Here is a 26529-nt window from a genome sequence, read left to right on the forward strand (position 1 = left end):
CTCCAAAAATGAGTATGGGAGGAAACATGATTATAGGATACTCCATGCCTCAACTGTTGTGTTAGCGCATCTCCAAAGATGGCCCTCAACACTACCTGATCTTTATACTGTCTTCTTCTAACCACCTCACTCTCTCTCTTTCCATAATGACAAATTCAAACATCCTCTACTGTCCTCAAACACCAGTGCCTTTCCTTTGCCACACCAAAAGCCAGCAAGTAATTTCTCAGAGAAAATAAAAGTCACCATTTGAGGTTGGTAATCGTGAATTCAGCATAAAACCAATCTGCCCTTTTTTATGACTTTCTAATATAGCTCTTACATTTTCTACAGGAAAAAAAATCCAAAGTTTACCATGTAAATTTATGATTTTACCAAACAAGTGTGATAAAAATGCAAGGGAGAAAAAGATTGTAGGGCATTGCCAAAGTGTGTTACTGACTAACATGATATCATCAGTAGAGTGGATCATGATGTTTCACTGAACGTCCAGGCAATCAAGGTCCCTTTGGACTATACTGTGACAGAGGGCAGAAGAGTTGACACAGTCCTAGGGCATGACCATAAATGTGTACTTTTGTCACTTCCAAGTGAATGTGAACTCCTTCTGATTCTCTTTCCTGACAGGCAGGAACTGAAAGAAGGCATTCGCCATGTCAATAGCTGCTTATGAAGTACCATAGGCTGTGTTCATCTCATTTAGTTAAGATACCATTTCTGGTACAGCAGCTGTGGCCAGGAAATTGCTTGATTAAATGTACTGTAATAGTTCGCCATCACCTAGCACATTCCATCAGTCCTTTGCAAGGACAGTTTGATTAAGTAGGAATATGATAGGAATCACCACACTTCAACCATTAAGTCATTGAGACTGACATGAATCTCTGCCATTCTACCAGGATATAGTATTATTTTTGATTTACTATCTTGCACAGAAAGAGAAGGTTCAGTGGTTTCTATTGGTATTTTCCTACCATGATAATTCTCTCTCCATAAGTCAAAGAACCAGTGTGATGGTTCTGCCTGTTATTAAATATGTCCATGCTGATTATGCATTCAGGAAGTGGGAAAATGACCACAGAGTATGCCTAGGGACACAGTAGACCCAACTGTAAACAGACTTGGGCCAGCACTCCATTCATTACCCCATCTCCATATGCTCCCATTAACATGGGAGCCACTATGGTGTTTTGGGTACCCGGGTAACGTTAGCTTGACTGTATTCCCAATAATCTTTGAAATATCTGGTTAGATTCCTTTCTCCAGTGTACTGTTACTTGGACAAGTGAGCACAGATTCCTTTGAGAAAGCCTGGACAGCTGCTCTGTGTACATTTGCTGTATTATTGCAGGGTTCTTCATCAAGGAGACCCTTAAACTGATTAGATCTGCATCAGAGAACTTGTCCAAGTCTAGGAACTGAGCGAAAGATCATAATTTTTCATTGTGGTAAACAGAATGATCCCCCTAGAGATGCCTATTCCTTAATCCTTGGATCCTGTGAATGTTACATGACATGGCTCATGGGATTTTGCAAATATAACCAAGGTTATACACCTCAAAATATAGATCATCCTGGATAATCTGACTAGACCCAATATAATCACATGGACCCTTAAAAGCAAAGAAAATTTTTCTAGTTGGAATCAGAAAACAGCAGCAGAAGGAGGGAGTTTGACAGATTCAAAGCATGAGTGGGACTCAACCTGCCACTGCTGAGCCTCCATGTTGCCCATGGAAACTTGAGAAGGAATGCAGGCAGCCTCAAGAAGCAAAGACTGGCCGCCAGTTGACAGCAACAACAAAAATGGACCTGTCATATTTAAGAGATCCTGCTGATCTACATACTCTCCAACTTTGCAACTGAAATTGCAGTCCACAGACCAGTGGAATCAGCATTACTTGGAAATCTGTTAGAAATACAGCATCTCAGGCCACGCTCCAAATCCTCTAAATCAAATGATGCATTTAAAAAAAGATCCATAGATAATTCCTGCTGAAGCTAGAGAAGCCCTGCCCTGTATCAATTGATATTATCAGACTTATTAATTTTTGTCACTCAAATGTCAACTGAAATCTCACATGGTCTTGATTTGCATATCTCTAGTGTGAACACAGGTTCAACATATGTTGGCTATGTGTTTCCTCTTCTGTGAAATGCCTGTTTTTTATCTTTTGCCCATTTTCCTATCAGGTTATTCTGAATGATTTATTGTGCATTATATATTCTTGATACTGTTAGTTATCTATATTGCATAACACATTTATCTGTTTGTAATCGGTCTTCACCATCTTTAAGGGATTTTTTTGATAAATAGGACTTAATTTTAATATAGTCAATTTGACCAAACTTTTCCTTTTTATGTTTAAGAACTCCTGCCACACCCCAGAATCAGAAAAATATTCACTTCCATATGTTCTACTAAACATCTTATTTTGATATTTAAGTTCTTTTTTCCATCTGGAATTTATCTTTGTGTATCATGTGAAGAACCAATTTCAATTTTTTCCCTACTTGATTTGTACTTTATGTCCTCATCAATTCACAAAAGAAAACTTTTTTGAGTAAGCTACTTTTTTTTTCAAATTATTATTTCAAGTTTTTAAGGAACAGGTGTTATCTGGTTACATGGATAAGTTCTTTAGGTGTGATTTGAGATTTTGATGTACCCATCACCTGAGCAGTGTACACTGCACCCAATGTGTAGTCTTTTGTCCCTCATCCCCCTCCCACTCTTCCCTGCAAGTCCCCAGAGTCCATTATGTCATTCTTAATGCCTTTGCATCCTCATAGCTTAGCCCCCACTCAGAAGTGAGAACATACGATGTTCAGTTTTCCATTCCTGAGTTACTTCACTTAGAATAACTGTCTCCAACTTTATCCAGGTTGCTGTGAATGCTGTTATTTCATTCCTTTATATGGCTGAGTAGTATTCCATTTATATATATATAAATGGAATTCCATATATATATGTATATATAGTAGTATTCCATATTCCATATATATATATATATATATATATATATATCACATTTTCTTTCTCTACTCATTGGTTGATGGGCATTTAGGTTGGTTCCATATTTTTGCAATTATGAATTGTGCTGCTATAAACATGCGTGTGCATGTGTCTCTTTCATATAATGACTTCTTTTCCTCTGCATAGATACTCAGTAGTGGGACTGCTGGATCAAATGGTAGTTCTACTTTTAGTTCTTTAAAGAACCTCCATACTGTTTTCCATAGTGGTTGTACTAGTTTACATTCCCACAAGAGTAAAACTGTTTCCTTTTTACTGTGTCTACACCAACATCTATTATTTTTTATTTTTTAATTATGGCCATTCTTGTAGGAATATGGTGGTATCACATTGTGGTTTTGATTTACATTTCCCTGATTAGTGACGTTGAGCATTTTTTCATATGTTTGTTGGCCATTTGTATATCCTTTTTATCTTTCTTGAGACAGGGTCTCACTCTGTCACCCAGGTTGGAGTGCAGTGGTACAATCTTGGCTCACTGCAACCTCTGCCTCCTGGGTTCAAGCAATCCTCCCACCTCAGCCTCCTGAGTAGCTGGGATTACAGGCACACACCACCACACGCAGTAATTTTTTTTTTTTTTTTTTTTTTTTTTGTATTTTTAGTAGAGATGTGGTTTCACCATGTTGGCCAGGCTGGTCTTGAACTCCTGACCTCAAAAAATCCACCTGCCTTGGCCTCCCTAAGTGCTGGGATTAGAGGCACAGGCCACTGCACCTGGCCCATTTGTATATCTTCTTGTGAGGATTGTCTACTCATGTCCTCAGCCCACTTTATGATAGGATTATTTGTTTCTTCTTGCTGATTTGAGTTCTTTGTAGATTCTAAATATTAGTCCTTTGTCAGATGAATAGTTTCTGAATATTTTCTCCCACTTTATGAGTTGTTTATGCTGCTGATTATTTCTTTTGCTGTGCAGAAGCTTTTTAGTTTAATGAAGTCCCATCTATTTATCTTTGTTTTTGTTGCATTTGCTTTTCGGTTCTCGGTCATGAAGTCTTTAGGCCAAGGTCTACATGAGTTTTTCTGATGTTATCTTCTAGAACTTTTATGGTTTCGGGTCTTAGATTTAAGTCTTTGATTCATCTTGAATTCATTTTTGTATAAGGTGAGAGATGAGAACCCAGTTTCATTCTTCCACATGTGGCTTGCCAATTATCTCAGCACTATTTGTTGAATAGGGTGTGCTTTCCCCCACTTTATGGTTTCATTTGCTTTGTCAAAGATCAGTTGGCGATAAGTATCTGGCTTTATTTCCGGGTTCTCCGTTCTGTTCCATTGGTCTACCTGCCTATATTTATACCAGTACCATGCTATTTTGGTAAGTATAGCCTGTAGTATAGTTTGAAGTCGGGTAATGTGATGCCTTCAGATTTGTTCTTTTTGCTTAATCTTGTTTTGACTATGCAGGCTCTTTTTCAGTTCCACATGAATTTTACGATTGTTTTTTCTTCTTCTGTGAAGAATGGTGATGATATTATGGTGGGAATTGCACTGAACTTATAGATTGCTTTTGGCAACATGGTCATTTTCACAATATTGATTCTACTCAGCCATGAGTATGGGATATGTTTCCATTCGTTTGTGTCATCTGTGATTTCTTTCAGCAGTGTTTTGTAGTTTTCCTTGTAGAGATCTTTTACCTCCTTGGTTAGGTATATTCCTAAATATTTTATTTTCTTTGCAGCTGTTGTAAAAGGGGTTGAGTTCTTAATTTGATTCTCAGCTTGATCGCTGTTGGTGTATAACAGTGATATTTATTTGTATACACTGATTTTGTATCCTGAAACTTTACTGAGTTCATTATCAGATCTAGAAGCTTTCTGAATGAGTCTTTAGGGTTTTCTAGGTATACGATCATATCATCAGCAAACAGTGACAGTTTGACTTCCTCTTTACCAATTTGAATGCCATTTCTTTCTCTTGTCTGATTGCTCTGGCTAGGACTTCTAGTAGTGTTGAATAGAAGTAGTCAAAGTGGGCATTCTTGTCTTGTTCCAGTTCTTAGAGGAAATACTTTAAACATTTCCCCGTTCAGTATAATGTTGGCTGTGGGTTTGTCATAGATGGCTTTTATTACCTTAAGCTATGTTCCTTCTTTACCGATTTTGCTGAGGGTTTTACTCACAAAAAGCTGTTGGATTTTGTCAAATGCTTGTTCTGCAACCATTGGGATAATCATTATTTTTGCTTTTACTTCTGTTTATGTGGTGTATTTCATCTATTGGCTTGTGTATGTTAAACCAACACTGCATCCCCATCATGAAATATACTTGATCATGGTTCATTATCTTTAATATGTTGTTGAATTCAGTTAGCTAGTATTTTGTTGCGGAGTTTTGCATCTATGTTCATTGGGGATATTGGTATGTAGTTTGTTGCTGTTGTTATGTTCCTTCCTGGTTTTAGTATAAGGATAGTACTGGCTTCATAGAATGATTTAGGGAGGATTCTCTCTTTACCTTTTGGAATAGTTTCAGCAGGATTGGTACCAATTCTTTTCTTTTCGTTTTGTTTCTTTATTCTTTTTCTTTTTTTTTTTTTTTTTTTTGAGATAGAGTTTCGCTCTTGTAGCCCAGGATGGAAAGCAATGGTGTGAACTTAGCTCATTGCAACCTCTACCCCCCGGATTCAAGCAATTCTCCTGCCTCAGCCTCTCGAGTAGCTGGGATTACAGGCACCTGCCACCATACCCAGCTAATTTTTGTATGTTTAGTAGAGATGGGGTTTCACCATGTTGGCCAGGTTGGTCTCAAACTCCTGACCTCAGGTGATCCATCTGTCTTGGCCTCCCAAAGTGCTGGGATTACAGGTGTGAGCCACCACACGCAGCCCCAATTCTTCTTTGAATGTCTGACCAAATTCAGTTCTGAATCCACGTGATCCTAGCCTTTCATTGTTGGCAATTTTTTAATTACTCTTTTAATCTCACTACTTGTTATTGGTCTGTTCAGAATGTCTATTTCTTCCTGGTTAAATCTAGGAGGGTTGTATATTTCCAGGAATGTGTCCATCTCCTCTAGGTTTTCTAGTTTGTGCCCATAAAGGTATTCATAGTAGTCTTGAATCATCTTTATCCATTCTGACTATTCCGTATCTTTTAAGTGGACCATTTACACCATTTATAGTCAACGTTAGTAATGAGATGTGAGGTACTATTCTATTCATCATGCTAGTTGCTGCCTGAATACCTTGGGGTTTTTTTCATTGTGTTATTGTTTTATAGATCCTGTGAGACTTATGCTTTAAGGAGGTTCTATTTTTGTGTATTTCAAGATTTTGTTTCAAGATTTAGGACTCCTTGTAATGCTAGCTTGGTAGTGTCAAATTCTCTCAGCATTTCTTTGTCTGAAAAAGACTTTATCTCTCCTTCATTTATGAAGCTTAGTTTCACTAGATACAAAATTCTTGGCTGATAATTATTTTGTTTAAGGAGGCTAAAGATAGGACCCCAGTTGCTTCTCGCTGGCAGGGTTTTTGCTGAGAAAACTGCTGGAAATCTGATAGGTTTTCCTTTATAGATTACCTGATGCTTTTGCTTCACAGCTCTTAAGATTCTTTCCTTCATCTTGACTTTCAATAACCTGATGACCATGTGCCTAGGTGATGACCTTTTTGCGATGAATTTCCCAGGTGTTCTTTGAGCTTCTTGTATTTAGATGTCTAGATCTCTGGCAAGACCAGGGAAGTTTTCCTTGATTGTTCCCTCAAATAAGTTTTCCTAACTTTTAGATTTCTCTTCTTCCTCAGAACACCAACTATTCTTAGATTTGGTCATTTAAATAATTCCCAAATTTTTGGAGGCTTTGTTCTTTTTTTATTCTCTTTTGTCTGTTGGATTGGGTTAATTCAAAAGCCTTGTCTTTGAGCTCTTATGTTTTCTTCCACTTGTGCAATTCTATTGCCGAAACTTTCCAGTGTATTTTGCATTTTGCTAAGTGTCTGTTTCATTTCTGGATTATGATTGTCTTTTCTTTATGATATCTATTTCTCTGGAGACTGTTTCATCCATACCGTATTTTTTTTTTTTTTTTTTTCTTTAAGTTGGTTTTCACCTTTCTCTGGTGTCTCCTCGAGTAGCTTAAATAATCAACCTTTTGAATTCTTTTTCTGGCAATTCAGAGATTTATTTTTGGTTTGCATCCATTACTGGAGAGCTAATGTGATCTCCTGGAGATGTTATTATAGAATCTTGTTTTATCATATTACCAGAGTTATGGTCCCTTCTCATTTGCGTAGATTGTTTCAGTGGAAAGATCTGGAAATCAACGGCTGCTGTTCAGGTTCTGTTCCATAGGTGATCCCTTGATGTGGTTCTCTCCCCCTTCCTCTAGGAATGGGGCTTCCTTAGAGCCAGACTGCAGTGATTGTTACTGCCCTTCTGGGTCTAGCCACCCTTCAGAGCCACCAGGCTCCAGGCTGGTACTGAGGAATGTCTACAAATACTGTGATGTGATCCATCTTTAGGTCTCCCAGCCATGGATACCAGCACCTGCTCCATTGGAGGTGACAGGGGAGTGAAGTGGACTCTGTGGGAGTCCTTGGTTGTAATTTAGTGCACTGGTTTTCTTGAATGCTGGTTATGTTAGCAGTGAAGTTGTCACATGGATAGACTCAGGACCTCTAGTTAGCTAGGGTGTGGCAGGTGGTAGAATTACCTGCTGTTTTCTCCTTCTCTGGAGCAGAGTTGTTCTGAGTTGCTGTAGTGGCTTGAGTTCATTGGCCTCTAGCCGAGAGGTGATGCTTTCAAGACCATGCCAGCTGCAGTAGTAGAAGGGAGATATAATCTTGCCCTACTTTGGCCAGGATGAGTACTCAGGTTTCTTGGGTAATGGGCAGGGCCACAGAGCTCCCTAGAGATTACATCTTTTGCTTTTGGCTATCACGGTGGGGAGAGAAAAACCATCAGGTGGGGGCAGGGTTAGGTGGGTCTGAGCTCAGACTCTCCTTGGGCAGGGCTTGCTATGTTCCCAAGGGAATTATGGCTGCCTCTGCTGCATCATATAGGTTGCCAGGGAACTGGGGGAAAGCTGACAGTGACAGGCCTCACCCAACTCCCCCACAGTCAGCAAGACGAGTCTCACTCCCGCCATGCCTCCCTAACTGCACTAGGGGCCTGACACATTTTCCCATTGGGTATGTGTGTTTGGAGGCCAACTTTTCCCCCCTCACACTTCGGGAACTCAAAGTTTTTTGCTGTCTCACAGCATTTGCAGTGACAAGTCACTTCTTATAAAGGATCTGTGAATTCTTGCAGTTTTCCTGATATGTTCCTGTGGTGGTTCTTGGAGTAAAGGTTCACAGTGTGAGTCTCCAGACCCTGTTCTGTCCATCTAAGCAGGAGCTGCACATTAGTCCTGTCTCCTATCGGCCAACTTTTCCAGCATCTCCCCCATAAAAACAATTACCATTGAAGTTACCAATGATTTTCATGTTAGCAATCCATCTTATATGCCTAGCAGTATTGATATCAAGAACTCCTTCCTTCAAGAAAAGTTTCTTTCATCAGCTTCTAGCACTCAGCTTTCTCCTGATTTTCTACTTACTGCTCCAACTAGTCCTTCTTAGACTCCTTTGCAGGCTCATCTATCTCTAACTTGTCAGTAAATGCTGCTGGTGTTCCTCGAGGTTCCATCCTATGCTCACACATAGAACAGTGCCTGATGCATAGTAAATACTGAGTATTTGTGATTATCATCATCTAAACTCTCACTCTAAACTCTCTACCTAAGCCATCTCTTCCATTCCTTAATGCTCAAAACTTTAATAACTGTTTCTACACAGATGATATATTTCTTGCCCAGATTTCCCCTCTGAGTTCCTGACCCATACATATTTGATGTCTCTCTTCTATCTCCAAAGCCCCTAAAATCAGCATATTTTAAATTGAACTCATAATCTCCCTGCCAAGTATCAACAAACCTGCTCTTACGCAGTGTTTTTCGTGAATGGCACCACCACTCATCCAGATTTACACATCAGAAACACATTTCCTCGATTCAATTCATCACGAAGTATTGTTGGTTTCCTAAATATCGTTTGACTGCTTGTCTCCATTTCTATTCTCACTATCCTAGGCTCAATTTTCCATTACCTCTCACCTGAACTACTACACACATGGGTCTTCCTGCACTAGTTCAGCCCCTTTCAACCTCTTCTCCACACTATAGCCAGAATCATCTTTCCAAATACATCATGTATCCTCCTACTTGAAATCTTTCAAGACTTCTTAGGATAAAGTTCAAAACCCTTAACATGACCTCCAAAGATCTGCATCGTCTAGACCTACAGCCTCATCTCATACCATGCTCTCCTCCTCTGCATGCCAAGTATCATAGCAATTCAATTCCTGACTCACAATGTTCCTTGTCACCAAAAGATCTTTACCCATGCTGTTCCTTCTGAATGAAAGGCTTTACAGTCAGCCCTCCGTGTCTGTGTGATCACTTCCTTGGAGTCAACTAACTACAGATCAAAAATATTAGGGGGAGGGGAGTGGCAAGATGCCTGACTAGAAGCAGCTAGTGTGTGCTGCTCTCACAGAAAGAAGACAGAGTGGCCAGTAAACGCTAGCTCTTTAACTAAACAGTCCAAGAGGACATGTTGGGATTCATCGAGGAAGCAATGCAACCCACATAGAACAGAAAAAAGCAAGACAGGACAGCAGCCCACCTGGGATTGGTACGGTGCCAAGGGAGGCTCCCCACTGCAGGAAAATGATGAATAAGAGCCCCAGGAACCCATGTTTCTGCCACAAACCTTTGCAATTTCAGGCTCTGGAGACCTCCCCTGACTCCCTTCCCCTGCGGCCTCCAGACTGACACAGAAAGCGTGTAGAGTGTGCCACTTAGGCACAAATGGAGTGCCAAGGGTCTTGGAACCCTGAGCACTCCTGCACCAGCAGCTGTAGCTCTGCCAACAAAGAAGGCCAGGTTCTCACACATATCCCCAGGAGAGAGGCTGCATCCACAGTACTGAGAAGGAGACGAACTGCAAGCCTTGCCCCAACTACACCACCCTAGGCAAAGCCCACTGGCCTGGGATCCCAGTGCAGCCACCCGACCCCTGCCTGAGCTCTCAAGCTGGTAGCAGCTCTGCAATTCCCTGAAACAGAGCTCCCAGAAGTAAAAGACAGGCCTGCCACTTTTGCTGCTGCACAGCCCCCACCCCAACTGCTATCAGAATCAGAAGGGAGCAAAGAGGTTAAGGACTATCTTGAGCCTCCAGCACACCATAGTTGCCTTGCGGAAAAATTGGCCAGACTATTTTCCACTCAGGTTCCTCCTCCTGTTACTCCTCCTTGGGCAGGGCCTTCCGACTTGCCCCCAACAAGCCCCCCTCCCTGCGCCCCACACCCCAAGCACAGCCACCCCACACCCACTGAGCTCTCAGCTGGTAGCAGCTCTGCACTTCCCTAGGATGGAACTCCCAGTGGTAGGAGGCAGGTCTACCATTTTTTGCCACTACTGCAGCCCCTGCCCCTACTGCCCTCTGGCTCGGAATGGAAGGAAGAGCTTCAGGACTATCACAGGCCCCCAGCACAGCACAGCTCCCTTACAGAAAAGCAACCAGACTGTTTTCCACACAGGTCTCTGTCCATGTTACTCCTCATTACACAGTGCCTCCTGGACTGGGCCCCCAGCACAGCCACCCAGCCCCTGACTGATCAGTCAGTGGCAGCTCTGTGTTTGCCTGGTGAGGAAATACCAGAGACACTCCTCTGCCATTGCAGCTTCAGCGGTACTGCCCTAGCTGCCCTTGGACTGAAGAAGGAAGAAAGAGCCTGGTTGCTTCACTGGTACCTCTAGCACATCACAGCCACCACAGGGAGAGGAACCAGTCTCTCTTCCCTGTGAGTCCCCGCCACCTACTCTTCACCTGGTAGGGCCTCTGGCTTTGGCCCCCAGAGCAGTTGCCCCACCCCCAGCTGAATATTCCCATTCGCAGTGGCTCTGCATTTCCCAGGGACGGAGCTCCCACAGGCAACTGACAGCCCCTCTGCCACTGCCACTGCAGTGGTACTGCCCTTGCCACCTACCCTCAGACTGGGGAAGAAACAAAGATCCTGAGTGCCTTACTCTCACCTCCAGCATGCAGCAGCCGCCCTATGAAGACGCCAGTCTGTCTTCCCTGTGAGCCCCCAATTCCCCTGCTCATCATCAGGCAGGGCCTCCCTAGCTTGGGCCCGCAACACACTGGGATGATTATTCTGATTGACAACGGCTATGTATATCCCTGTGGTGCAACCGAAAGAGACAAATGAAAAGCCCTCTACCACTGACACTGCCAAGGTCCCCCCTCTCTGCTGCCCTCAAGACGGAGAGAGAACAAAAAGTCTGGCTTGCCCCAGGGCTGCAGTGCCAAGCCTGGGAATGACAAGCTGAGGTCTACAGCACCCAAGTGGGAGAGGAGCCCACACCCTCCTCTCCCACTTGAGAAGGGGTTCACTTGGAGCGCTGAGAAGGCACATGACTGCAAATGGAAGGAGACGCAAAAAAAGGAGACGCAGGGCTGAGCAAGAACCTACCTACTGGCCAGTATGCTTAAACACATCACAGCCCTAACTTCAACACCAAAAATACTTTGCTAATCTACCCGCCTATGAAAACACAGACAAGATTTCAGCCACAAATAGGTCAGGTATGGTGGCTCACGCCTGTAATCCCAGCACTTTGGGAGACAGAGGTGGGCAGATCACTCGAGGTCAGGAGTTCAAGACCAGCCTGGCCACCATGGTGAAACCCTGTCTCTACCAAAAACTACCCAGGTATGGTGGCACATGTCTGTAATCCCAGCTATTCAGGAGGCTGAGGTAGAAGAATCACTTGAACCTGGGAGGCAGAGGTTGTGGTGAGCTGAGATCATGCCACCACACTCCAGCCTAAGCAACAGAGCAAGACTCTGTCTCAAAAAAAAAAAAAAAAGGAAGAGAAAAAGAAAAAAGAATTCAACCACAAATAAAGACCCTGCACAGACCTGGCCCTCTGAAAACATCCAGAAATGAAGGCAACTGACTATAGTCAAGTTACACCACAGTTAAAGGAACATTAGCACCCACACAGAAGAGAAAGAGCCAGTGCAATAACTCTGGCAACTCTAAAAGCCAGAGAGTCTCCTTATTTACAAATGACCACACTAGCTCCCCAGCATTGATTCTTAACCAGAAGGCAACGGCTGAAATGACAGATACATAATTCAGAATCTAGATGGCAATTCAGATTATCAAGATTTAAGGAGACAACTGAAACCCATTCCAACGAATCTAAGGAATCCAGTAGAACAATTCTAAAGATAAAAATATGAAAATAGCTCTTTTAAGAAAGAACTAGGCCAGTTGTGGTGGCTCACACCTGTAATCCCAGCACTTTGGGAGGCCGAGGTGGGTGGACTGCTTGAGGTCAGGAGTTCAAGACCAGCCTGGCCAACATGGTAAAACCCAGTCTGTACTAAAAATACAAAAATTAGCCAGGCTTGGTGGTGCATGCCTATAATCCCAGCTACTTGGGAGGCTGAGGCAGGAGAATTGCTTGAACCCAAGAGGCAGAGGTAGCAGTGAGCCGAGATTGTGCCACTGCACTCCTAGGCAACACAGTGAATGAGACTCAGTCTCAAAAAAATAAAATAAAGAAAAAAAAGAACCAAACTGAGCTGATGGAGCTGAAAACCTCCCTATAAGAATTTCATAACAATCAGAAGTATTAATAGAAGAACAGATCAAGCTGAGGAAAGAATCTCAGATCTCAAAGAACAGTTTTTCAAATTAACTCAGTCAGATAATAAAAAGAATTTTTAAAAATGAACAAAACCTCCAAGAAATATGGAATTATGTAAAGATGCCAAATCTATGACTCATTAGCATCCCTGAAAGAGAGGGGCAGGTCACGCACAAAGAAAACTCCATCAGGCTAACAACAGACCTTTCAGCAGAAACACTACAAGCCGGAAGAGATTTGGGGCTTATACTCAGCATCCTTAAAGAAATTCCAACCAAGAATTTCATATACAGCCAAACTAAGCTTCATAAGTGAAGGAAAAATAAAATCCTTTTCAGACAAGCAAATGCTAAGGGCATTTGTTACCACCAGGTCTGCCTTACAAGAAGTCCATAAGAGAATACTAAATTTGAAAATGAAAGACCATTACTGACCACCACAAAATGCACTCAAGTACACAGACTATTAACACTATAAAGCAAATATATTAATACAATCAAGTCTACATAACAATCAGCTAAAAACATGACGACAAGATAAAACTCACACATATCAATATTAATCTTGAATGTAAACAGGTTAAATGCCCCTCTTAAAAGGCACAGCATGGCAAACTGGATAAAGAAGCAAGACCCAAGACTGTATGCTGTCTTCAAGAGACCATCTCACATGGAAGGACACTCACATGCTCAAAGTTAAGGGATGGAAGAAGATCTATCAAGCAAATGGAAAACAAAAAGGGGCAGGGGTTGCTATTCTTATTTTAGATAAAACCAACTTTAAACCAACAATGATCAAAAAGAACAAAGAAAGGCATCACATAATGATAAAAAGGTTCAATTCAACAAGACTTAACTATCCTAAATATATATATATACACACACACTCAACACTGGAGCACCCAGATTCATAAAACAAGTTCATAGAGACTTACAAAGAGATGTAGATAACCACAAACTAACAGTAGGAGACTTCAACATCCCACCGAAAGTACTAGACAGATCACTGAGGCAGAATACTAACAAAGATATTCAGGATCTAAACTTGATACTTGACCAAATGAACCTAACAGACATCTACAGAACACTCCATTCAAAAACAACAGAATATACATTCTTCTCATCTGCACAAGGAACATACTCTAAAACTGACTACACACTCATTCATAAAGCAATTCTCAACAAATTCAAAAAACCAAAATCATACCAACCACACTCTCATACTACAGCACAGTAAAAACAGGAATCAATACCAACAAGATCTCTCAAAACGTACAATTAAATGGACATGAAACAATCTACTCCTGAATGACTTTTGGGTAAACAATGAAATTAAGGCAGAATTCAAGAAATTATTTGAAACTAATGAAAACAAAGATGCAACATATGAAAATCTCTGGGACACAGCTAAAGCAATGTCAAAAGCAAAGTTTACAGTACTAAATGCCCACATCAAAAAGTTAGAAAGACCTCAAATTAACAACCTAACATCACACCTAGGGAACTTGAAAAACAAGAACAAACCAACTCCAAAGCTAGCAGAAGAAAAGAACCAAAATCAGAGCTAAACTGAATGAAATAGATGAGAAAAGCCACTCAAGAGATTAACAAAACCAAAAATTGGTTCTTTGAAAGAATAAATAAGATTGATAGACTGCTAGCTACACTAATTTTTTTAAAAAGGGAAAAGATTCAAAGAAACACAATCAGAAATGACAAACGGGACATTACCACCAACCCCAAAGAATTTTTTTTTAATCCTCAGAGACTATTATAAATACCTCTATGCACATAAACCGGAAAACCTAGAATAAATGGATAAATTCTTAAATATACTATCTTCCAAGATTGAACCAGGATGAAACTGACACCCTGAACAGACAAATAACAAACAGTGAGTAAATCAGTAATAAAAATCTTACCAGCTAGAAAAAGCCCTGGACAAGAAAGATTCACAGCTGAATTCTACCAGATGTAAAAATAACTGGTACCAATTCTACTGAAACTGTTACAAAAAGTCAAGGAGGGACTCCTTCCTTACACATTCTATGAGGCCAACATCCTTCTGATACCAAAACCTGGCAGAGACATAATGAAAAAAAGAAAACTTTAGGCCAGTGTCTCTGATGAACATAGATGCAAAAATCCTCAACAAAATACTGGCAAACCAAATCCAGCAGTACATGAAAAAGCTAATCCACCATGATCAAGTAAGCTTTATTCCTGGGATGCAAGGTTAATTCAACATACACAAATCAATAAATGTGATTATCACATGAACAGAACTAAAAACAAAAACCACGTAATCTTCACAAGAGACAGATAAAAGGCTTTAGGTACAATTTAACAATTTAACATCTCTTCATCTTAAAAACTCTCAACAAACTAGGCATTGAAGGTACATACCTCAAAATAATAAGCCATCTAAATAAACCCATAACCAATATCATACTGAACAGGCAAAAGCTGGAAGCATTCCCTTTGAGAACTGCAACAAGACAAGGATGCCCACTCTCACCACTCCTATTCAACATAATATTAGAAGTCCTAGCCAGAGTAATCAGGCAAGAGAAAGAAAGAAAGTGCATTCAAATAGGAAGAGGGGAAGTAAAATGATCTCTCTTCACAGATGATGTAATGCTATACTAGAAAACCCTATCATCTATGCCTAAAGGCTCCTAGGTCTGATAAACATCTTCTGGAAAGTTTCAGGATACAAAATCAATGTACAAAAGTCAGTAGTATTTCTCTATACAAATAACATCCAAGCTGAAAGTCAAATGAAGAATGCAATTCCATTCACAACAGCCACAAAAATAAAATACTTAGCAAAACAACTAACCAGAGAGGTAAAACAACTCTACAATGAGAATTATAACACACTGCTGAAAGAAATGAGAAGCAACACAAACAAAAGAAAAAAAAAAAAAAAACTCTATGCTCATGGATAAGAAGAATCAATATTGTTAAAATGGCCATACTGCCCAAAGCAATTTACAGATTCAATGCTATTCCTATCAAACTACCGATGACATTTTTAACATAATTACAAAAAATCATTCTAAAATTCATTTGGAACCAAAAAAGAGCCCAAAGAGTCATAGCAACAGCAATCCTAAGCAAAAAGAACAAAGCTAGAGGCATCACACCACTCAACTTCAAAATATACTAAAAGGCTACAGTAACTAAAACAGCATTGTACTGGCACAAAAACAGACACACAGACCAATGGAACAGGTTAGAGAACCCAAAAATAAAGCCGCACACTTAAAACTATCAAATCTTCAACAAAGTCAACAAAAAAAGGCAATGAGGAAAAGACTTCCTATTCAATAAATGGTGCTGGGATAACTGGCTAGACATATGCAGAAAATTGAAACGGAACCCCTGCCTTTCACCATATACAAAAATCAACTCAGGATGCATTAAAGACTTAAATGTAAAACCTAAAGCTACAAAAACCCTAGAAGAAAACCTAAGAAATACCATTCTAGACATGGGCCCGGGTGAAAACTTGATGGAAGATTCCAAAAGCAAATGCAATAAAAACAAAAACTGACAAGTGGAACATAATTAAAGAGTTTCTGCATAGCAAAAGAAACTATCAACAGAATAAACAGACAATCTACAAAATGGGAGAATATATTTGCAAACTATGCATCCAACAAAGGTCTAACAAGCAGGATCTATCAGGAACTCAAATCAACAAGCAAAAAACAACAACATTAAAAAATGGGCAAGGACATGAACAGACATTTCTCAAAAGAAGACATACGTGCAGCCAATAAGCATATGAAAAAATGCTCAACATCACTAAACATTAGGGAAATGCAAATCAAAACCACCATGAGATACCATCTCGCACCACTCAGATTGGCTATTATTTAAAAAGCCAAAAAACAACAGATGCTGGTGGTTGTGGAAAAAAGAGAACATCTATACACTGCTGGTGGAATATAAATTAGTTCAGCCACTGTGGAAAACAGTCTTGAGATTTCTCAAAGAACTTAAAATGGAACTGCCATTTGACTCAGCAATCCCATTACTGCATATATCCCCAAAGGAATATAAATCATTCTAAAAATGAAGACTCATGCCCTCATTGCAGCACTGTTCACAACAGCAAAGACATGGAACCAACCTAGATCCCCATCAATAGTGGACTGGATAAAGAAAATGTGGTACATATGCACCATGGAATACCACACAGCTACAAAAAATAAACCAGACCATGAGGTCATGACGTTTGCAGCAACATGAATGGAGCTGGAGGCCATTATCCTAAGTATCTTAATACCACACATGAAAACGTGGCATTTGGTTTTCTGTTCCTGCATTAATTCATTTAGAATAAGTCGGAGCTAAACACTGAGTATACATGGACACAAAAAAGGGAACAATACACACTGAGGCCTACTTGAAAGTGGAGGGTGGGAGGAGGGAGAAGATTGGAAAAACTACCTATCAGGTATTATGCTGATGACCTGGGTGACAAAACTATCTCTGTATACCAAACCCCTGTGACATGTAATTTACCCATATAACAAACCTACACATGTACCCCTTAAATCTAAAATAAAAGTTGGAAAGCAAAAATCGAAAATATCCAAAAACAATATTTTTGGGGGAAAAAACAATAAAAACAAAAATAATGCAAATAAAAAATATAACAGCTATTTTCATTGCATTAGATATTGTAAGTAATCTAGAGATGATGTAAAGTATACGGGAGGATGTGCATAAGCTATATGCAAATACTACATTTTATGTAAGGGACTTGAGCATCCACAGATTTTGGTAACCTCAGAGGATCCTGGAACCAATCCCCAAACATATTCAGAGCCAACTGTAGTCTAACTTTAGTTCAACAATCCTTGCCTCAGAGAAGTCATTCCTGACCTTTTAGAATAAGTCAAATTCCCCTAATTACTTAACAGCAACAAGAGCTTCTCATTTTTGTAATGCCTATTTTGGTTGCAATTTTACATGTATGTGATTAAGTCTGCTTGACCCCACCATACTGTATTACTCTGTGAGCTCCAGAAACTTAAGAGTTCATTTTTTTGTTGTTTTTTTCCTCACCATTTTACCTCCTATGACAAGGAGTGTTACATATGTAGTATGAATGAATAAATATTTTGTGAATGAACAAACAATCTGAATCCTTAAGAACTTTTCCTGGCCAGGCCATGGTGGCTCATGCCTGTAATCCAGCACTTTCGGGGGCCAAGGCAGGAGGACCACTTGAGGCCAGGAGTTCAAGACCAGCCTAGGCAACACAGTGAGACCTTGCCTCTACAAAAATAAAATTAAAAAATTAGCCAGGCATGGTTTACTAAATGCTTTAATGCTTGCTTTCACTTTATAACTGAATTTGCAAAGTGAATCAACTATTTTAGGCAGTATGCTTTCAGTTTGAGTAACTGTTAATACTAGCAATTTAATTAGAAACCTTTGGCCTAATAATCCAAATGGATTCCTAAATCCATGGCTTACTAAACATTTTACTAAATATTTTTTTCTCACCATTCTAACCTCCTATGACAAGGAGTGTTACATATGTAGTATGAATAAATAAATATTTTGTGAATGAATGAACAATCTGAATCCTTAAGAAATTTTCCTAGCCAGGCCATGGTGGCTCATGCCTGTAATCCAGCACTTACTAAAATATTTAGTAAGCACTCAATACCTGTTGTCTCAGCTACTTGGGAGGCGAAAGCAGGAAGATCATTGGAGCCCAGGAGCTGGAGACGGCAGTGAGCTGTGATCATGCCACTGTACTCCAGCTGGGGCAACACAGCAAAACCCTATCTCAAAATAAATCAATTTAATTAAATAAATTAAAAAGTATCTTAAATGTATCTCTACATTTCCCTCACCCTATCACTTATTAAAATTTCCAGGGAGGGGGCTTCTGATGTATGTTTAAAATTTATTTTAAAAAATATTCTCCAGGTAATACTGATACCATCTCCATTTGGATTATTAGGCCAAAGGTTTCTAATTAAATTGCTGGTATTAACAATTACTCAAACTGAAAGCATACTGTCTAAGAGAAAATAGTTGATTCACTTTGCAAATTCAGTTATAAAGTGAAAGCAAGCATTAAAGTCGCATAAAAAGCCAGAGGAATGTGACCAAGAACTATTCCAAGATATTGAACTGAGAGTCAGAACAGAATTATCTCAATGATTTCCCCAACCATGGCACAATGTAATGACTAATGAATATTTTACTGCACATATCCAACATATTCAGAGATAAGTAGGCAAGGTGTGGGTATCAAAACAAATACAAAATATTTAGTAAGCACTCAATATCTGTTGAATTACTTAATTAGTTAAATGAAGGAAAACAGTACGGTCTCGTCCATCAAAAGTTTTACAATGTAATTGAAAGACAAATTTTTAAACTCTTATAGTTGCAGACAAAGATAAAATTAACATTAGAAAGTTTAAAATCATTAAACACTTTATTTAAGAACAGTATGTTTATCAAGTTAGGACAGTGGTATCATTTCTCAATTTATACATTCCTTTTGAAAATCTTAGAAAAAATGTTTCACCAATGTAAGGCACAACTCTTGAATATGCAGCGTAGTCTTCTCTCTTTATTTTGAATAACAGAAGCATGTAAATTAAATTATCCTCTTTGCACAATTATTCCCCCAAAACTAATTTATAACATATAATTATCTCCCTAAAAAGCAGTTATAAACCATAAATTGAATATGAATAAAACATGAAAAAGGGCACAAATTTTAAAGCCCTCCATGCAAAAAAAAAATTAATACATTGGCTTTACCTATAAACCTTATTTTGTTAATGCTAAGCACAGAACCCTTATGGGCTTATAAGAGTCTGCAAACAGCTACAGATGAGTGAGTCTTCTTGTTAAGAATTCATTCAGTGCTTCTCAGAATAGCAGATTTTAAAAAACGAATTCACTGAGGTTTTCTCAAACCTCTGAAAATAAGGCAACAGTTCACAACTGATTTCAGAAATAGAATGTAAGTATTAAATTACAAATTCTACTAGGTCAGTGGGAGTGGATGGATTCACCTGGAGTGGAGCAGTGAAGGTTTATTTCACCTCTTTCAAGATCTCTCCATATATTCCACCAGTATGAGATAGGCTGGGGGAGGAGGTGGAATAGCTTAAAAGTTTATATTTCTTATTTTAAAGTATAAAAACATACACTTAAAGGCTAAACCTATCTATAATCTACATCTTAATGTCAGCAGAAGATACTGCTTTCTACCCAAATCACCAGTTGAATCAGCCTTGCTCGTGATTTCAGAGCATAAGGTGTCCAGAGAAGAAAACTCAAGACTGAATGGACTGCCATAATGGGGAAGTACAGGTAGACAAAGGCCAGTAGGTGAGACAGCATTAGGGAAACTATCTACTATGTCTGAATAAGCTCTTCTACCTTACAAGCATCAGCTACTACATTTGAAACCATTCTGAGTGCTGCATTTCCTATATGTGCCCAGACTTGGTAATGCCCGATAAATTCTGTATGTTACCACGTCTTGCATTTAATAGACAATTTGTTTAATGATACTCACACTTAATTGACTTTCTCATATCCTGAGTAGATTAATCTTAGAAAACTATTTCAAAGATAAATTTAAAATAATTAAAATAATTAAGGAACCCAGAATCTTGATTTAGAACACTGCTTTGATTTTTGTTATTACTTTGCATTTATTAGTATATCCCATTCATAATTTTGCACTTTCAATATAAAATTAAATATTTACACAATTACACAAAATAATTGTCAACTCCAAATCAACATGAATGGAGTGACACTGAAAATATCATACTATTCCCCATAAAAGAGTTCAGTGCAAAATAATCATTACCTGGTATTTTACATTCAGTTTGTGTCTTTATCTCTACTCCCAGGCAAATATTCTCACTTAGGACCCAGTGCTTTAACTGCTTCTTGTAAAGACATTTAATTTATTGTTATTGCAAATTTATTAATTACTTATGGTTATTCATACAGAATTTATTACTTTCTAGAATTTTGGGATAAGAATCATAATCACTAATGCAAAATACTCTTAATTTTTTAAATGTTATATTTCTGTTTTTAAATATTAATAGTTCACTATTCTAAGTTCTTCATGAATAAAAAACACGTCCCAAGTTCATGAGATCTATGCAGCTCACTACTGTACCAGGTATTAAAACCTTAAGATAAGGGCTAATCCTCATCACTTATGAGAATTTCTCAAGAATGGGTCAAATGCGCCACATTTAAATTTGCAGATTATTTTGTCCAGTTGCTCAATCAAGAGAAATACCACTCAAAGAAATCAATTCTAAATTCATGTCTTTAATGAACACTATGTTTTGCAACTTGTATAAAAACTGATCACCCAAGCACAGGCAAAAGGAATATATTTATCGTTAGTGGGCTTGCTAAAGTATTGACAACTAATCAGTGTCCTCTAAATACTCTTATTTTGGCAATAGCCCATAAGCTTAACTTTTAGAAAATTCAGCTTGATACAAGAAAATAATTCATCATAATTAGACAATATAATTTTTCCACTTTTAAGGCAAAATATATAAATCAATACTTGTCTCCATGACTTGCAAAATGTCTATACACTAAGATTGCTACATTCTAAAAGGTAACCGAAGTTAAGTGATACATACCCTTTAGAAAACACAATTTGTCTGGGGGGATGGTTGCACATATATTTAAATATGGTAAAACCAATGAATTGTATATTTTAAATGTGTGATTTATATGGTATGTGAATTGTATCTCATGAAGGCTTTTTAAACAAAATAACACTGCTGTAACTTAGACCAAAAAAAAAAAAAAAATTGTCACACATTGTTCTTTTCAGACATATTTTTATAAAGACAGAAATTAACATTTGTAGCATCAGCAAATTTGATTAGCAAATGTTACCCATGTAGGTATAATTGTCTAATCTGCAGCCAAAGTGTGCCCCTGATGCTAACCACCCCTATAACTGAATAATCTATAAATTACAAAATGAGTTGTAATCCCCCATCCACTACCAGAACATGCCCTGTAACATATGGTGATTCTAAAAGAAACACAACCGCATGTGCCACCTCAATAGTTTCTCCAAACCTTCCAAGAGGAATTTTTTTCTTTAAATGTTCTTCTTTCAAGTCTTTTGTCATATCTGTGTGTACGAATCCTAAAAGAGAAATGTTTGTTTAGTTGAAAAGGGTACACACTAAGACATCTGCTGAATTTTAAAAAAACATAATAAATTTGTTTCTGAAAATTTTAATTTGAAATTATTTTTAAAAAAAAATTTTTTTTTTTTTTGAGACAAGGTCTTGCTCTGTCACCCAGGCTACAACACAGTGGTGCAAAGATGACTCATTATAGCCTGGACCTCCAGGGCACAAGTGATCCTCTTGCCTCAGCCTCCCAAGTAACTGGGACTATAGGTGTGCACCACCACACTCAGCTAGTTTTTGTACTTTTTGTAGAGATGGGGTTTCGTCATGTGACCCAGGCTGGTCTCAAACTCCTGGACTCAAGGGATCGGCCCACCTCAGCCTCCCAAAGTGCTGGGATTACAGGCATGAGCCACCACACCCACCTTATAATTTGAAATTATTAAATAATTTTAATAAGTTTTGTTGGCTGGGTGTGGTGGCTCAAGCCTGTTATCCCAGCACTTTGGGAGGCCAAGGCGGGCAGATCACCTGAGGGCAGGAGTTCGAGACCAGCCTGCCCAACCTGGTGAAACCCCGTCTCTACTAAAAATACAAAACACTAGCTGGGTGTGGTGGCAGGCACCTGTAATCCCAGCTACTCAGAAGTCTGAGGCAGGAGAATTGCTTGAACCTGGGAGGCGGGCGGAGGTTGGAGTGAGTCTAGATCGCGTCACTGCACCCCAGGACTGGGTGACGAGCGAAACTCCATCTCAAAAAAAGCAAAACAAAACAAAATAGTTTTGTTAGTAATCAAGACACCAAGCCTATATTTTTATACAATTTAACTCAATGAATATTTACTGGACACTAAAATATCTGACCCCTAAGTATCTGGCCCACCTAGCAAAATATAAGTAGGTAGATACAAACATGAATGAAACAAAATTCCACTCTTTGGGGAACCTATGATTTGTGGAGGAAATGGTCACTTGCATACCCAATTATGATGTAAGAAGTCTGGTGAATATCCTGATAGAAGCGTACATAAAATACCACCGAATAGATTAATTTTCACTAAGGTAGGGATAGAAGAGAGTGGAAAGTAGTGTCAAAGGAAGGAAGGCATCGCAAAAGTGGACACATGAACTGATTTGGTAGCTGATGATTAGAAAGGCCGGCATTTCCCATATCCGCATTTTAAAATCTTATGATCATATCGAATTCTGATACAAGTAAACACAGAAAATTCAAAATTTAATATAGTACTGGTGTATTCAGTAAAAAGTTCTACAGTATAAAGAACTAACTACATATTATATAACCAACTAATCCTAAATAATTGCAAATATATACCAGGGAGAACTGTAGACCTATGAAGAAAATCTTGTAAGATTAATATAGGACATACAAATACACATTATTAATAAAATGCTTAACTTAAAATCAGTATCCTGTATATTACTCAATCATTTGGGATATTAAAAAGAAAGCAATATTTATCCTCATGAAAAGAATAGTTAGAAAAAAATTTTTTTAAGGTCAGGAAAAATAGATGGACTAAAAGTTCAACATGACGTGAAGTAAACATTTAATGTGCAATCGCAAAAATATAGTTTCCAAATTGCCTTATGTTAAAACTAAATCATTTATAGCTCAAACTATAGATAAACCTAAATATATTACATTTTAAAGTACCATAATAAATGTGAAGTAAACAATGAATTAAGAATTAACATTAGGCCATTGGTTTATTACGCAATACTATGTAATTACTTAACTTTCCTTTCTTTAGGTTTGCAGTTATAAATATCTATGCATATTCTTAAAAGTCTTGTGAAAAATATTCATAGATTTGTCTATCACGAAGCTTATGAATGACACTTTCATTAGGGAAAAACTGAAACAAGCTAAATGTCTTTCAATAAGAAACTGGTTAAATAAGTTATGATACATCCATACAACAAAATAATGCAGGTATTAAAAATAATGCTATATGTTCTCACTTGTAACTGGGAGCTAAAGAATGTGTATACATGGATGTGATGACAATGGAGATTTAGAAGGGTGAGAGGGTGGGACGGAGGTGAATAAGAAATTACCTAATGGGTACAATGTGTGCTATTCAGGTGATAGACACCCTGAAAGCCCTGACTTCCCACTATGAATCTATGCGTGTAACAAAACTGCATCTGCACCTGCATTCATTTGTATTTATACAAATAAATGAATAAAATAAGATAAAAATAAAAACTTAAAATTATGCTAGAGAAGGATATTTAAATCTAAAAATAACATTTGTGTATAAAATGTAGGTTACAAATGAATTGTTATACCACTATTAAAAACACAACAAAAAACTTATACTAATGACTGAAAAAAGTATTATTATACCAAAATATTAACAGTGATTATCATTAGATACTAGAATTACAGGTAATGATTTTTATTTTCTTTATATTTTTCTGCTTTTTGCAAACTATCTACAACAGATACATATATTACTTTTGTATTCAGATATAAAGTTGTTGAAAAATACACACAGTACTACCTTCAGATAGTCTGTAATGAAGGCCTGGAATAACAAAACTAATTTTGTATTATGTGTGTTTCACTGTGAAATTACACTGTGAAATACAGTCTTCTCTGCCATAAAATCTTACCGCATTTATTTTAAAAGTCAGCAATATTTCCTTCATACCCTCTCATCTTTAAGAAGAATGAGAAGGCCAGAAGGAATGCAAGAATAAAAGGAGGAGCAGCTAACACAGATATTGGTACTAGCCTCTGTAGAATTTCCAACGAACTGTAAATGAAACTTAATTTACAGTGAAGAGTCACAATAATCAACAGGCAATCCAATCATCTTAACAATATCATGGGGGTTCTTGCTATCCAAAGTTTTCTGCCTTTAGACACACGTATCTTCCTTTTTATTTTGTTTTATTTTATTTTTTTTTTTGACAAGAGTCTCACTCTGTCACCAGGCTGGAGTGCAGTAGTGTGATCTCGGCTCACCGCAACCTCCGCCACCTGGGTTCAAGCAATTCCTGCCTCAGCCTCCCCAGTAGCTGGGACTACAAGCATATGCCACCACGCCCAGCTAATTCTTGTATTTTTAGTAGAGACGGAGTTTCACCAGGTTGGCCAGGATAGTCCTGAACTCCTGACCTCAGGTGATCCACCCACCTCAGCCTCCCAAAGTGCTAGGATTACAGGCATGAGCCACTGTGCCCAGCCAACAAAAGTATTTTCAAAAGTGTCTCAGAGAGTATCCTAGGAAGCAAACCTCATCTCATAATAAAACCAGAATGAATAAAAGTTGTCAAAAACATGTAAAAGTTCATGTTATTTTCTCAAAGATAGACACAATTATCCTTTAAGTTCTTTTCGAACTCTAGCAAAATTAGCATAGAATACTTCCCAGTAACTCTCACAAACTCTCAGCATAAATATCGATGCATTTTAACCTAAAAAACAAAAACAGAAAAACACGATAAACTACAGTAGAAGTGGTTTGCAAGAAAGACCTTGTGACTACGCAAATCCCAGGCTCAACTTCTGACTCTGCTGGCCTGGCCTTTTCTCAAAGGCAGTATTTTGTGGTTAAAAAAACCACTGGATTAGGATACATTAAACTAGATTCTGTTCCCTGCTCTGCTAATACTATTAAAGCTATAACCTGAGAAAAATTATGTGCCAAGACCAGCTCGGTCATGGAGACCCCAACCCAGCAGCGCTAGAGGAATTAAAGACACACATACAGAAATATAGAGTGTGGAGTGGGAAATCAGGCGTCTTACAGCCTTCAGAGCTGAGAGCCTCGAACAGAGATTTGCCCACATATTTACTGACAGCAAGCCAGTGATAAGCATTGTTCCTATAGATTATAGATTAATTAAAAGTATTCCTTATGGGAAACAAAGGGATGGGTCGAAATGAAGGGATGGGCCGAAATAAAGGGATGGGTCTGGCTAGTTATCTGCAGCAGGAGCATGTCCTTAAGGTGCAAATCACTCATGCTATTATTGTTTGTGGTTCAGCAACACCTTTAAGAAGTTTTCCACCCTGGGTAGGCCAGGTGTTCCTTGCCCTCATTCCAGTAAACCCACAACCTTCAGCATGGGCGTCATGGCCGTCACGAACATGTCACAGTGCTGCAGAGATTTTGTTTACGGTCAGTTTTGGGGCCAGTTTATGGCCAGATTTGGGGGCCTGTTCCCAACAGTCATGTACTATTTGCAACTGAATGACTATTTCTGTATCATAAAATGAATGAAATAGATGGAAAATGACAGATCTCTGAGGTTTCTTTTTTCTTTTTTGCTTTTTTTTTTTTCTTTGAGACAGTCTGGCTCTGTCACCCAAGCTGGAGTGCAGTGGCACAACTGCGGCTCACTGCAACCTCTGCCTCCCAGGTTCAAGCGATTCTCCTGCCTCAGCCTCCCCAGTAGCTGGGACTACAGGGGCCTATCACCATGCCCGGCTAGTTTTTGGTTTTTTTGTTTTTTGTTTTGTTTTGTTTTTGAGACGGAGTTTGGCTCCTGTCACGCAGGCTAGAGTGCAATGGCATGATCTCGGCTCACTGAAACCTCCACCTCCTGGGTTCGTGC

The 26529-nt window shown here is 38.7% G+C and overlaps 1 protein-coding gene across 3 annotated transcripts in view; it reads right to left on the minus strand.

Annotated features, from left to right (window-relative positions):
• The window catches only part of CBR4 (carbonyl reductase 4), a 149664-nt gene that overhangs the window by 107256 nt on the left and 15879 nt on the right, over nt 1–26529 (minus strand). For 2 of the 3 annotated variants that reach the window (XM_010364013.2, XM_030918300.1), the window contains exon 5: nt 19206–21948. The exons of the other annotated variant lie outside the window; for it this stretch is intronic. In XM_010364013.2, the coding sequence (XP_010362315.1) occupies nt 21770–21948 (179 nt within the window). In that variant the 3' untranslated portion in view covers nt 19206–21769. Of the gene's footprint in view, nt 1–19205; nt 21949–26529 lie in introns of those variants that run through there. 3 annotated transcript variants of the gene reach the window in all.

This window comes from Rhinopithecus roxellana, chromosome 2 (genome assembly GCF_007565055.1).
Source record: "Rhinopithecus roxellana isolate Shanxi Qingling chromosome 2, ASM756505v1, whole genome shotgun sequence".
In the NCBI taxonomy this organism is placed as follows: domain Eukaryota; kingdom Metazoa; phylum Chordata; class Mammalia; order Primates; family Cercopithecidae; genus Rhinopithecus; species Rhinopithecus roxellana.